The 14,385-nt window shown below is 56.1% G+C and overlaps 1 protein-coding gene across 1 annotated transcript in view; it reads right to left on the bottom strand.

The window, feature by feature from the left end:
• The window catches only part of WWTR1 (WW domain containing transcription regulator 1), a 113,359-nt gene that overhangs the window by 23,629 nt on the left and 75,345 nt on the right, over positions 1–14,385 (bottom strand). The window contains exon 3 of the mRNA XM_056121595.1: positions 10,180–10,316. Coding sequence (XP_055977570.1) covers positions 10,180–10,316 — 137 coding nt within the window. The remainder of the gene's footprint in view (positions 1–10,179; positions 10,317–14,385) is intronic.

The following is a 14,385-nucleotide window of genomic DNA, read 5'->3' as shown; positions in this document are numbered from 1 at the left end:
ACAGCTTGTGGCTTCTTCTGGGTCGTCTTCTTGTCAAGAAACCCTCTTCCTTGCCCCCAAAGCAGCCAGGACGGTGCTGCTCAACCCGCGCCAGCTTCCCGGAAGCGGACACGCCTGTGTGGGGACGACGTTGCGCTGCCTGAAGCCCGGGCTTCCAAGGCAGAGCCAGGCGGCAGAAGGGCCGCTCAACTCGGAGAAGAGGGAACTGGCGCAGCCAGGCAGAGTTACCTTCGCGCTCCTGAATGTGATTCCCTGGCCGGCAACAGCAGCGACTCCCCCCACCTCCAAACTGCTTTGTTATCTGCAGACAAGAGGGACACTTTCACCCCAGCAGGAAATGGAAACTCTGACTCACGCACTTGTTTTCACTGGCCAGCAGACAGCTTAGTGTACCTTTTTACTGGTTAGTCTTCCTGGGCGATCTGCAAACCACTGCCTGTGTCAAGTGATTTGCAGGTCGTTTTTGGCCCAGCCAAAATGCCAGGACATAAAGCTACATCAGGTCCCAAGAGTGAAGAAAAGCAGCTCTTCATCTTCCCCTTTGCTGCTGGGCCTCTGTGGGAAAGTTCTCTGTCTTTTCTTTTGGTTTAGGGGCTTACCCATGACTCTGTGCTTGACAAGGATCTCTCCTGGCTGTTCTCGGGGGGCCGTAGGAAGTGCTGGGGGTTCAACCAGGGTGGGCTGCATGCAAGGCAGGCGCTTTACTAGAGGTACCATGGAGCACTGGAGCACTGTCCTCCCGTTGTTCATCGATTTGCTCGAGCGGGCCCAGTAACATTTCCATCGTGAGACTTGTTACTGTGTTTGGCATGTGGAATGGAATATGTCACAGGGAGCTTGCCAGGCTTTGCCGTGCGGGTAAGATACTCTCCGTAGCTCGCCAGACTCTCCGAGAGGGGCGGAGGAATCGAACCTGGGTCGCCAGGGTCGGCTGCATCAACCATGTGCAAAGCAAACAGCCCACCCACTGTGCTATCGCTCCAGCCCGTAAATGTACTTTTTATTTGTTTGGGAACGGTCTGGGCTGGGTGCTCAGCGGTAGCTCCTGGCACTGCTGGGGGATGGAGGCCAAGCACGTGGTGGCGGTATCACATCCCCAGGAGTGATTTTCCCACCCCTCCCATCTCCGTTCCAAAAGGGCCCCTTCCGTGGGCATCCAGGGGACAGTGGGGGCACTTGGCGTGGCTTATGGAAAAACACCCAATCACTAATCAAGGTAAAGGTAAAGGTAAAGGCCCTCCTGTTGATCATCGATTTGCTCGAGAGGGCCCAGTAACGTCTCCATTGGAGACTTTGTTGTTACTGTGTTTGGCATATCGAATATGTCACGGGGAGCTTGCCAGGCTCTGCCGTGCGGGCGAGATACTCTCGGTAGCTTGCCGGGCTCTCCGAGAGGGGCGGAGGAATCGAACTCGGGTCGGCCATGTTGGCTGTGTGCAAGGCAAACACCCTGCCGCTGTGCTATCGCTCCAGCCCAGATCACTAATCAAATATGGAAAAAAGATCAGCCTCACCAGGACTCACAGAAAAGGCACTTGCGGTCACACTCACGTGTTCGGCCATCAAATGAGCAGAGCCAGCCACAGGATGTGACATCTTAGGACTTTTCAGTCGGACCGGGAAAGGTGGCAGAAAACCTGCACATCTCTGGAGCTGGAGAGATGGTTTGACGAGGAGGGCCAGACCCTCCGAGAGGGGCGGAGGGCACTTGCCTTGCATGGGACCGACCAGAGTCCAATCCTCGGGGCTGCATATGATTCCCTGAGCCCCGCCAGGAGTCAGCCCTGAGCACTACTGGGTGTGACCCCCAAACAATAGATAAACAAAAAATCACACTTCTAACTTGGGGCATTTGGGGCCGAAGAGAGATTACAGCAGGGAAGTTGTTCACTTTGCATGTGGTCAACCCAGGCCCAGAGAGACCCATGAGCACAGAGCTCGGAGTCAGCCCTGAGCACTTCCAGATGTGGCACGCAAATCATCATCATCATTTGGGGCACTGGTGTTCACACACATTTGGGGGCACTATGCAGGCCCAGGTGGAGGTCAAGGCTGGAGATTGGGCTCTGTACTGTCTCTCCACCCCTACCTGTGGGGTTTTAGGGTTTCTTTCTTTGTTTGCCTTTTTGGGTCACACCCAGCGGTGCTCAGGGGCTACTCCTGGCTCTGCACTCAGGAATCACTCCTGGTGGTGTGAGGGCGAAACTGATGCTGTGACAGGCTGCAGCGAACGTGACGTCTCAGCGAGGCCTCAGTTTCTGTTTCCCCACAGCAGGACTTACAGCTTCCGGTGAACTCCCAGCTGAGTTAAGGAACTGGGCAGTTGGTTCTGAGCCCTTCTGAGAAACTGCTACTAACCATTCATAATTGCTGACCACTGTTGTAATAGGGCCGAAGCTAAAAACAGACCAGCGTATACACCGCTTCTTAACTGAACCCTCTATAAACTGCTTGTGATTTGGAGTCGGGGTCCTTGTCAAGACTCCAACGTGTTGGATGAGACTTGGACCCTAGCTCGAGCTAGCAATAAAGTTCCTTTGCGTTGGCATGATCATGTGTCAACTTGGCCTCTCTGCAATTGGAGATCCGAAACTCGGGCCCAAAAGTGGTGCTTGGGGGGACCATATGGGATGCCGGGGATTAAACCCGGGTCAGCCGTGTGCGAGGCAAACGCCCTCCCCGCTGGACTGTCGCTCCGGTCCCTGTGTTTTATTGAGCCTGAGAACTTCCAAGAGTTCCAGAAACTGATGCCTAAAGTCAATTCACTTTGGAAAAACAAACAGACAAAAACTTTATTTTTTAAAGTGCCCCTGTAACCTATCAATAATGGTGGCGTCTGGAGGGGAAACTGGGAGATTTTTTTCCCCTTCCTGGTTTTCTACGGTTCGTTCACCTACTGGTTCACCACGTCTGTGCAGGGCCAAGAGCAGGTGCAAAGCAGCGTTTCCAGAGTGCCGATAGGGAAGAACCAGAGGGGAAGTTCCCGCCCCCGGGAGACGCTAATCCAGGGGAAAGGGCCTGGCAGGTCAGGAGCCTAATCAGGGCAAGAGGCTCTGAGCAAGCCAGTGAGGAGTGTGTGCGGAGGGGAGGGAGGAGAGGCCTCCTAAGGAGGGCAAGAGCGAGCTTAGAGCACTACATCCAGTGGGGCTGGAGCGACAGCACAGCGGGCGTTTGCCTTGCACGCAGCGGACCCAGGTTCGATTCGCAGCATCCCATATGGTCCCCTGAGCACCGTCACGAGTGATCCCTGAGCCATGCAGACGTGGCACCAAAAACTAACAGACAGGTCGCACGAACGTCTGAGATGCACCCCAGGCAGGAGAAGTGGGGTTTCCAGAAGGAGAACCCTATGTGCGGGTCCCGGCAGAAGTAAGAGAAAGACAGCAGAAACGGAGCAGGGAGGAGGATTCAATCACCTCTCCGGAGATGCGCTGAGCACCTGGGAGGCAGATTCTCTTCCAGCCTGGAATCCCAGCTCTGCGAAAGATCCGGGGGGTATAAGGGTGCCAGCACGTGAGTCTACATGCAAGCACTCCCTGGGAACCACAGGACGCCACCACGAAGACGCCCCTCCAGCACAGGTGGGGATGGGGCCCGATCGTTATTGGTCAATCCGCAAAGATTGTGGGTACAGAATACCATAAGGCTGGAGCAACAGCACAGAGGAGAAGGTGCACGTGGCCAACCCAGGTTCGATCCCTGGCATCCCACAGGGTCCCCAAGCATCACCAGAAGTGGTTTCTTGAGTGCAGAGCCAGGAAAAAGTTCTGAGCATTGCCGGGCATGGCCCCCAAACGAAACAACAAAACAGTAACGGTAAGGATCCATGCTGCTAGAAAGCTCTCTTATGGATGCTGTTTCAAGAAGGCTCCAGCAGCAGCTAGGCTGAGTGTTTCTGGAAGACTCGGAGGCCGGTAGCTTTGGTGCGCCGTTGCACTGACTCTGGAACTGGGATTGCTTTCTGCTCCTCGTCGCCCTGCGTTCATCTTCCTTTTCCAACAAGAACAGCTAAGCCAAAACGACGGTGGGGGGCGACGGGGGAAGAGATGGTTTAGGGGGCAGGAAAGGCCTGAGTAACAGGAGCCACGGGACTGGTTTCCCAAACTGGGCCATGCTTGGGCTGGACACAGAAGATGCAGAGGAGCAAACGTGGATGCATGGCATCAGCACACGGGGCATTTTGTTTGGTTTTGTATTATTTTTGTTTATTGCTGCTTTTCTCGTGGCTTGGAAGATGAACATTTTCTATAATGCATCAAGGTTTTTCTTCAAAACCCACGTGGAAGCGATGAATGCTGCCCCCTCCAACAGGGCGCGTTTCTCTTTTCCTGCCCACGTGCTTCTGACGTCCGGCACCGCGTGAGGAGACGCTCAGGGAGACTCTAGTTTCCTGGCTTTGCTCTGGAGAGAGAATTCTGCTGACTCGCCCGGTGTGGGCTTCCCATCCCAGCCCTGCACAGCAGCTGTCCCTGGCGGACGGCAACTGAGAGGGGCCAGCCGGGGGAATGAATTTAGGATTCCAGAAAGGAAAAAGAAATCGATCTTGGCTGTGTGGAGTGGGAGAGGGAGGGACGGTCACACCTGGGCTGAGGACATCACCTGGGACCCACCCAGAGCTCAAAGACAGATGCCACGAGCACTGGTCCAGGGGGACCACGGGGCGGAGTGACTGTCTTCCTGAGGCTCCTGGGTCAGCAGGACAGGGGGCACTTGCAGGGCTGGCCACTTGCTGAGGGCGAGCCTGTGGCAGCCGGCCCACAAGGAGAACAAGAAAACATCCCAAGCTTTTCCCAGGAGCTTGCCCCAAGCCCGAGGCTGAGTGGAGACATTCGGTCCATTAACTAGCCAGAGATTAATGCGAGTCGGACACTCCAGGATGGGCCGAGGGGGAGGTGTGGAGAAAACCCTGGCCCTGACTTCCGTCCAGTGAGATTCTTCCTCGGGGTCCCCGGCACCCCGGAAAGAGAGCTTCGCCCTCCAGGAGCAGGGGGCCTACAAGCCACACTTCCCTATGGGGCTTCAGACGATATGAAGCAATAAACTGAACCCCAAATCACACAAGTGTGTCCCCCACCCCCTTGGTGATGGCTCAGAGGCACATCTAGGCCAGAGATGCACAGGGTGAGGCAACGCCCACACCAGCTCAAGTCCCGTCTGAAAAGGGGCTCTGCACCCAAATGCTTGGTAAGGCCCAGCAGGATGGCAGGGATGGGGTCTGTCTTCAAAATCACCGCGAGACCCCGCAGCGAGCCAGCCCTGCCTTCCCCCCCACTCTTCTTCCCTCCCACACCATTTCCACCAGAGAAATCCCCACCTGGGCTATAAAGAGAGCAGAGTTTCAGGTGTCTGTGTGTGCATAACACTGTATGTGTGTGTATGTGTGTCTGTGTACATCTGCATGTGTGTATCTGTGTGTGCATGTGCCTGTGTGTGCGTCTGTATGTGTGCACGCATGTGTGTCTGTGTGTCTGTGTATGCCTGCATGTGTGTCTATGTGTGTGTATCTGTATAGTCTGCATGTGTGTCTCTATGTGTGCATGCATGTTTGTCTGCTGTGTCTGTGTGTGTCTGCATGTGTGTCTGTGTGTGTGTGCATGCAAGTGTGTCTGCCGTGTGTCTCTGTATGTCTGCGTGTGTCTGTCTGCATGCGTAGACCTATGTTTGCATGTGTCTGTGTGTGTGTCTCTGCACATGTGTCTGTGTATGTCTGCATGTGTGTGTCCATGTGTGTGTGTGTCTGGATGTGTGCATGCGTGAGTGTCTGCTGTATGCGTGCACATGCATCTGAGCTTTGATAAACAAGAGCTCTGTCAACCTACCGAGAGAAGCTGAAGGAAAGGGCGCCCCTGACAGGCAGAACACCTGGAGAAGTCCGCCCTGGCACCATCCCCTGAAAGCAGCCTGATTTGCAAGCCCCATTTCAGGAAGAGTTCTACTAAAAACGTTTTAAGGAGTTGCTTCTTGGATGGCGTTGTGGGGTGGGGAGGGTGCACTGTGTCCACCAGAGGGCGCTCTCCTCACTGAAAGCAAGAGAGTTCTGAATTCCCTTCTCAGGGACGAACCATGGTCTCACTAAAAGTTTGCCTTAAAATAAAATACAGAATAAATAAAAGACAAACTTTTTGTAATTCAAACAGTATCAGCACTTTGCATTGATAAATTCACATAATCTCACACTATGAATAATCCTCATTTTTACACGGGAGCAATGGAAACATGATTCGGTAATTCAACAGTCACCAAGCTAGCAACAGGCAGAGCCAGAATCCTAATTCTGACACTCCAAGCCCTGCCTTCATGGGCCTTCCCCACAGAAAACACCGAGTCCCAATTATAAAAGGTTCACTCTGAGCGCGCCCAGTTGTTTCTGAACATGTCACAGTGCTAGCAATGTGGAGAAATGTCCAGGCAAGGCAGTTACTACACCATGTGCTAAATTATTGCTGTGTTTGGGCGGGGCTCGCTCTCAGCAGAGCTGGGGGCCCTGTGGTGCCCAGATCAATCTAGGGCGACTCAAAGCATGTCTCGGGCCTACAAGTCATCTCCGTGGCCCAAATTACAGGTGCAAGTTCTGGACTGCAGAAGTATGAGTCTCACATACGTGAGAGCCAGGGCCCAACAAGAGCGAGAGACTGGAAGGGGAAAGACTGACCATCAAGAGTAGATACTACAGGGGCTAAGAGAGTAGAGTGGGGAGCACATTTGCCTTGCATATGGCTGACCCGGGTTCAATCCCCAGCACCCCATCTGGTCCCCCAATGCACCACCAGAAGTGATCCCTGAGCACAAAGCTAGGAGTCATCCCGAGCACTGTCAAGCCAAAGAGTATGTACGACAGGTCGTATTAGGACTAGAAATCGAATATTTGAAGTAAATCGTTTGTTACTAGAGCATTGGTCCAACTAACTGATTCAACTGGGGCACCCTCCTAGCATCCCTGGGTTCTCTGCAAGCCAGCCACACGGCTGGGTCTGGGAAAACACCCACAGATCTCTGGGGCACGCCCTACGCCAGGTCAAAAGCATCCACTCGTGTGTTTTGAAAACCGAAAGGGGAGAATGGGATTCAGCCAGAGGCAAAACTGCCACAGGCACTGAGATCTGCTTCCTTCACTAGATCCGACAGCGTGTGTGTGTGTGTGTGTGTGTGTGTGTGTGTGTGTGTGTGTTGGTGCTGGGAATGGAATCCTGTAGGGGGTATCTGTGTGTGTGCGCGGTGTATTGGGGGGTTGTGTATGGGTGCGTGTGTGTGTGGTGGAGCTGGGAATGGAACTGTGTGTGTGTGTGTGTGTGTGTGTGTGTGTGTGTGTGTGTTTGCGTTGGAGCTGCGGGCTGGACCCCATATGTTGTGTGTCATGTCTGTGTATGTGTGGAGCTGGAAATGGAATTGTGTGTGTATGTGTGTGTGTGGTGTCGCTGGGGATGGAACCCCATGTGTGTGTTGTGTGGTAGTGCCTGGGGTCTCCTCTTGCAAGGCGATTTCCCAGTGCAGACCCACCTCCCTGGCCCCAGTGAAGGTTCTGTCGCTTCCACTTCCTACCTGTTGCACAACTCTTTTAAACAAAGGAAAGTACATCAAAGAGCCTGAATGAGGATATTCACACTGGTGTGTGTCCCTAGCAATGCCCCGGCACCTGAATAGCCCTCAGAGGCAGCCCCGTCAGTCAAACTGATCGTCGCCTCCAAGTGTGCTGGGCTACGAGGCAGTGTTTTCCCGAGGTGGGAGCGCCACGTTGAGGTTCCGCCAGAAGCGGAAAAAGCAAGTGTAGGACAACACACACAGGCTGGAGAGACCATGTGAGGGGAAGACACTGCCTGGCCCTTGGTGGACCCCAGTTTGATCCCTGGCACCACAAAGGTCTCCTGAGCACCACCAGGGGTGACCTGTGAGCACAGAACCAGGAGTGAACCCTAAGCAACACTGGGTTGGCCCAAACCCCCGACTCCCAAAAAAAGAACGTGTATAGAAAACACACACACACACACACACACACACACACACACACACACGTTTCCAGAAACACAAGCAGCCATCGAGGGACTGAGGAACACAGATGGGCCCTTTCGATGTTCCCCAGAGAGCTCTGCTCAGCAGGCCTGGAGACTGCTCGGGTCTGTGCCGACTCGGGAACCCACCCCAGGCCTTAGCACATGAACTCCTCTGACGAAAACTCCATCTCTCCGCCCCACGTTCTCGGGCTCTGTGGGGCAGCGGGTCTCAGGGTGTCCCCTGGGTTTGAGCCCAGCAGAGTCACACCTGCATTCACACATAAGCGGCTCTGGAGATTTTATTTCACTCTATTTACTTGGCCTTTTGGGTCATCCTCGGAGAGGCTCAGGGCCTGCTCCTGGGTCTGCACTCAGGGATCACTCCTGGGGGTACTCGGGGGACCATCTGAGATGTCAGGGATCGAACCCAGGTCGGCCGCCTGCAAGGCAAACGCCCTCCCTGCTGTACTGTCACTCGGGCCCAGCTCTGAGCTTTAATAAAAGTGAACAGCAGGAAGAACGAGAAAAGAGCGGCCATGACGACACTCAAAGGTGCTTTGTCCTGAGTTCAGGCGTCACAGGAAGCCGTGCTTTGTCCTAGAGGAGGGCGCCCTGGAACCGGGCCCTGATCTGCCTTTCAGATAAGGAAAATGCCAGGTCCTTCCCGGCGGGTGGAGCCGAGTCTGCACCCATACGTGTTAACGTGGTCGGGGAAGGTGCTTGGGCGGGACTCTGCACCAGGTCTGGGCCCCTGGACCCCAGAGGAGTGACCCCCGAGCACAGACACCACACCACACCGGTCCCTGAGCACCTCGTAGGAAGAGCTGGGTGTGTCCCCCCTCAAAAAATTAATAAAGTATTGATTGATTAAAGGAAGAAAAATGTCAAGACCAGACCTCCTGGAAAGATATTTGATATTGATATCTGATACTGAATATTGCTATTTGATATTGATAAAGTATTAATTGAAATAAGAAAAATGGTGGGTCCAGAACTCCTGGAAAGATATTTGATATTGACATCTAGTATTTGATATTGGACATTGATAGAGGATTAATTAAAATAAGAAGAAAAATGGTGGGTTCAAACCTCCTGGAAAGATATTTGATACTGATATATTCCTCCGCCCTTCTCGGGGAGCCCGGCAAGCTACCAAGAGTGTCTTGCAACCCGTGACATATTCAATATGCCTATCACAGTAACAACAAGTCTCACAATGGAGACGTTACTGGGCCCGCTCGAGCAAACCGATGACCGACGGGAGGACAAACACACATAGTATACAATATTTAATATTGACATTCGGTATTGATGAAAAAGCGTGATATTTACTTGACTCTGCCTGGGTCATTCTCCTTCCGGCTAATAAGCCACATTCGAGGAAAGAGTGGCCAGGGAGAAGACTTCCATTGCGTTCATTTTTTGTTGTTTGGGGCTGCACCTGGGGGTGCTCAGGGCTTACTCCTGGCTCGATGCTAGGGGATCACTGGGCTGACTTGGGGCACCACGGAAGGATCAAACTTGGGCCGCCACAAGCTCTCTACCTGCTATGCTTGCGCTCTGGCCCGAATGAATGATCCTATTCATTCCTGAACCGAATGATGATCATCAAAAGGAGGATCTTCGGACAGGAAGATGCACTGTCCAGGCGAGAGCACGCGCTCTGCATGCCGGTCCGGCCAGAGCCCACTCTGCGGGTCACAGGCGGCCAGACTCGGGGAAGCGTCGCCCCTTGGACGTGGGAACGGGCTCTGGGGTGGCCCGGGGCGCCCCAAGGGCTGGGGTTCAGGCCTGGCACGCAGAAGGCCCAGGTTCAAGCCCTGACACAGCGTGGTCCTCGGAACACCGTCCACAGACGCAGTCAAGGGCTGTAGGGATAACACCAAACGCCACTGACCCCAGTTCCATCCCCAGTGCCACACTGGTCCCCGAACACCTCGTGGGAACCACAAAGTCAAGGGAAGCTGAGATGCTGGAGGCGGAGAACCCAGGCCGCAGCCTCTCCTCCCGGGCCTCAGTCTCTCCTGGGCCTCAGTCTCTCCTCCTGGGCCTTGGTCTCTCCTAGTGGGCCTCAACCTCTCCTACTAGCAGTGAAAAGCCAGGAAAAGAAGGCGCGGGCCACAGCAACGACGCAGCCTGGCGGGACGGACGTCCGACCAGGCCTGGGGTGCGAGCCAGGCGTGGGGCTTACCCAGATTCGGCTGCGACACAGCCATGGGCCTCGGGGCTGTTGGGGTGGAAGCGGCCGCCGGGTGCAGACTCATGTGGTTCAGGGGCTGATTCATCGCCTTCCGGGGGTCTTGCCAGGTGGTGATTTTTTCTATGTGGCTGAAAGGAGAAAAACAATGACAGGTTTAATCGTCACATCGTGACTGCCACCACAGGCTAACAGCACACAGCTCTGCAGGACAGGCTCAGCCACCCGGGCTGACCCACTGTGAGGTTTGCTGCCCCCCAAGGTCAACGTCAGGCTCCATCCAAGGTCAAGCTTACCCACCGCAAGGCTGGGTAAAACAGGGGCTCGGCCTGAGGACCCTGGGATACAAGCCAGCGGCCCAGCTGTCCCCGCAGTTAGGGGTTCTTCCTGCCCGTAGCAGTCAGAGAAATCTCTGGTACTTCCTCTGCACGCCCCATAAGGAACCCACGTTCCCCGCGCCTGGGGCCGTCCCCCCACCAATCACTCCTTCTCCCCAAGAAGGCCCAGGCCACCCCATCAGCCGCCCACGGGCCTGCCCCCCACCTGCTCCAGCCCAAGACGGGGCCCTGAACCCCCAACTCATGAACTCGAAGTGGCCGAGCACCACGTCGGGTACAGAAACTCTGCAGGTTCTGCAGGTTGTCATAGACAACCTCTAGAAGCCACCATGGATCTGGGCAAGACCAGAAAGAAGGGCAGGTAGGGAGGCCAGAGCCAGGCTGTGTTGGGGTCACACCCAGCAGTGCTCAGGGCTTACTCCCAGCTCTGAGCTCGGGAGACTATTCTAGCGGTGCTCAGGGGACCATGCAGTGCCGGGGACTGAACCAGGGCCAGCCACAGGAGAAGAAAGTACTTATTCACCAGTATTATCTATCTGGTCCAAGCGCCAGGTTCTGACTGGGGTGGCCCCTGGCTGTGCTCAGGGCTGACTCCTGGCTCTGTGCTCAGGGATCACTCCTGGCAGGGCTGGGGAGACCCTTCGTGGCGCCGGGAATCAAAACCTCCCTGGCGCCACGTCAGCTGCATGCAAGCTAGGCGTCCTCAGCCCTGTACATCTCTCCAGCCCAGATTCAGGGGAGAGGAAGAGATGCAGAGATTTAATCATTGTATAGTTGAAACCCAAGCACAAAATTTGTAAGTCTACCACTGTACCTCATGGTGTCTCACTAATAAAGAAATACATTTTTTTAAAAAAGCGCTTCTGAGGGGGAGGAAAGGGTGGGACTTGGGGTCCAGAACAACTCCCTCCCAGGGTCTGTAACTCAGGCTCCAGCACCGAGCAGCAGCGGGGGCGCGGAGGAACTAGTCCCACGCCCACCCCCCAGCCCGCTCCTTTTTGGTCCAAATCACATCGCAGCTTCCTTCCTGGTCCCTTTGTGAAGTCTCCCTTTGTTAGAGTTTATTGCCTTTTCCTTTTCAAGACCAACACATTCACGACGCAACAAAAATAACTCAGAGAGGGTGCAAAGCGAGGTGGTTCGGGTGGGAAGGGCGTGGGAGGAGGGGCGGGCGACCCTGGGATGGTGGGGGCAGGGGGCTCAGGCCATACACACACCCGGGTCTCCAGCTGCCACCATCAGCCCATGACGGATGGTCAAGAGATGAGCCGAGATGAATTCGTCTCTGCTGCTCCCTCTGGCCTCTGCAGTCACAGCACGGATCATTCTCCACCCATCCAAGGCCATTAACTTTGCTCACAGAAGCTGGTTCAAGGATCTGGAGCGACACAGTCCAACGGAGAGGCGCTGGCCTTGCAATGCAGCCGACCCAGGTTCGATCTCTGGCCCTACACAGGGTCCCCTGAGCACCACCAGGAGGGATCCCCGAGCACAGAGCCAGGATGAGGCCTGAGCACCACCAGGCGTAACCCCCCCAAACAAAGCAGAAAACTCTTCCAGGACGGGCCTGCTCTAGACACTTCCACGGTGAGAAGAGGGCCCGGGGATCGCCCCATGAGGTCAGAGAGAGGCGGGACGTGTCCCAGGCTGAGACGTGGAGACTCAAGAAGGTCTTCGGGGAACAAATTTGTTTGAGTCCTGGAGCTGGTCCAGCTGTGCCAGAGCCCCCGGCCTGCATCTGGCCCGGATTCGATTCTCAGGGCTCCCCAAAGCGTCATCCAAGTTGGCACCCCTCCCGTTTGAGGTGAGCGGGGGCATTCCTCATACCAGGGCATCCTCGGATCCTTGCACTGCACCATGCACCGGTTGGAGAACCAGCACTGGCCCCCCAGGGCCTCCTGAGCACTGCTGGGGAGACACCCAGCCCCAAATAAATTTTGTTAAAAAAAAGTAGGGGGAGGAGAGGAAGAGGGAGCAAAGGGCGAGGGTGTATGTGGGAAGCGGGTTTGAGCGCGTGGGGCCCCTGGGCATTGCTGGGAATGACCCCAGAGCAATAAGACCAGAGCAGCCCCCGAGCACTGTGGGGGGAGCCCAAGCTCCCTGCTTTACCCGCCAATGAGCCCAAGAACAGGGCTTCAATACCACAGCTCCTGGCAACCTTCCTGTGCCAAACATGAACTGGGTTGAGAGGATCGTAGAAAAGAGGCGAGAAAAACACCCTGAGCAGCTGCCAAAGGGACGGCAGGCGTTTCCCGGAGCCGGACAAAAGGAACAAGGAAACGGTGGTGTTGGTTACACGCGGCTGGACCAGCGGGGCTGGGCAGAAGCTGCCAGGGCACCCAGCGGGGTCTGTGGGGACCGGCCGGCCCGCAGCTGTGCCCCCGCACTCAGAGCCCACCACAGTCAGCGGCCCAGGGTCCGAGTCAAGTGCCCTGCGGAAGGAGATCCTGTCTCCAGGCCCAGATGCTCAGAGGCTGTGCGAGCGACTCAAGTCCTTCCGCCTGGGGACGGAAGGGGCGGGTTCCTCTCCCTCCCGACCCGTCTGCTCAGAGCTCTGAAAGCCCTAATGCTGGGTCTCGCCCTCTCCTCGGGCGCTGACCCCCTGGCCGGAACCTGGGAGACCCCAAGGCCTCCAACCTTGGAGCTGGCTGGGCTCAGCCCTCTTGGGGCCGCGGGGGAGGTAGGGGTTGCCGCCTCCACCTCCCACAGGCCTGACCCGGGGCACTCTGATGCCCACCCACGCAGTCTCCCCCCTCGAGTTTATGGGGGCTCCAGCACAGGAAGGGCCCCATCTCCAGCCAGCAGCGCCAGCAGCAGGGACAAAGACGGCCCCTCACACCCCCACCCCTGCACGGGTGCAGGGGGGCAGCTGGCTCGGGGCGCTAGGGACCAAGGGGCTCCTGAGACACTCTCTCCAGGCTGGAATCTGGCTCCCACGTCCCCACCCCTCTTCTGCAGAATCATCCCAGCTTCCTGCTGGGCTCCTGACTCACTTCCTTTCTCGGGCTGCTCCCAGGAACCTCGCAGTTGGCCAGGCCGGCAGCTGAGCTGCACTAATCCCCAGTTCCCTGCTCTCACACCCCTGGGCAGATTTGGAGGGCGGGGAGGAGGAAGGAGCCTACGGTTCCCACCATCTTCCTCGCCCTGGCCACGGGGGTCCTCTGTCCCTGGGCTCCCTTAGAGCCGCTTTGGAAGGAGTGACTCCCATATCCCTCCTGGACGTAGGAGGGAGAAGATACCGGAGTGTTTATGGGGCCCCAGCTGGTCAGAGGGGACTGGGTTTGTTTCTGAGCTGAGGTCTGGGGTAGTTTCCGGGTTTGTAACTGTGGCTCCAGGCTGTTTTCAGAACCGAAAGAAACACAAACACCCCAAAGGGACAAAAGCCTTGAGTTCCATAGCTGTGCCCTCCAGCCCCCCCAAATGAAAATGTCACTGCAGGTGTAGGGATAGGGTACAAGGGCCCAGCCCTACCCCCAGGGCCTCCGGGGACCCACTCCCAAGGGTGCTCACCTGGACGCCTCCCGGGACACCGCACCCCCCGCGCCAACCCTCTGTCCCGCCCTAGCTTCCTGCCCCCTCCGGAGCAACAGACGTGCGCAGGACATACTGGGCCGGCCACCTGCCAGGACCTCAGTGAACGGCAGGTCTGACCCTGCGTGACCTAAGGTCCCAGACCCATCCAATGACACGGCACCATATGCACATCTCGCAGGCACACACACACGCACACACACACACACCCCACAGGCTTCACACATACACACATCATGGCTGCGCGCACACACACACACCCCAAAGGCTTCACACATACACACATACACACATCATGGCTGCGTGCGTGCACACACATACACACACACAC

Source organism: Sorex fumeus, unplaced genomic scaffold, assembly GCF_029834395.1.
Source record: "Sorex fumeus unplaced genomic scaffold, SorFum_2.1 ptg000044l, whole genome shotgun sequence".
In the NCBI taxonomy this organism is placed as follows: Eukaryota; Metazoa; Chordata; class Mammalia; order Eulipotyphla; family Soricidae; genus Sorex; species Sorex fumeus.
The sequence above is the reverse complement of the archived record's forward strand: the minus strand, read 5'-3'. Positions and strand labels throughout refer to the sequence as shown.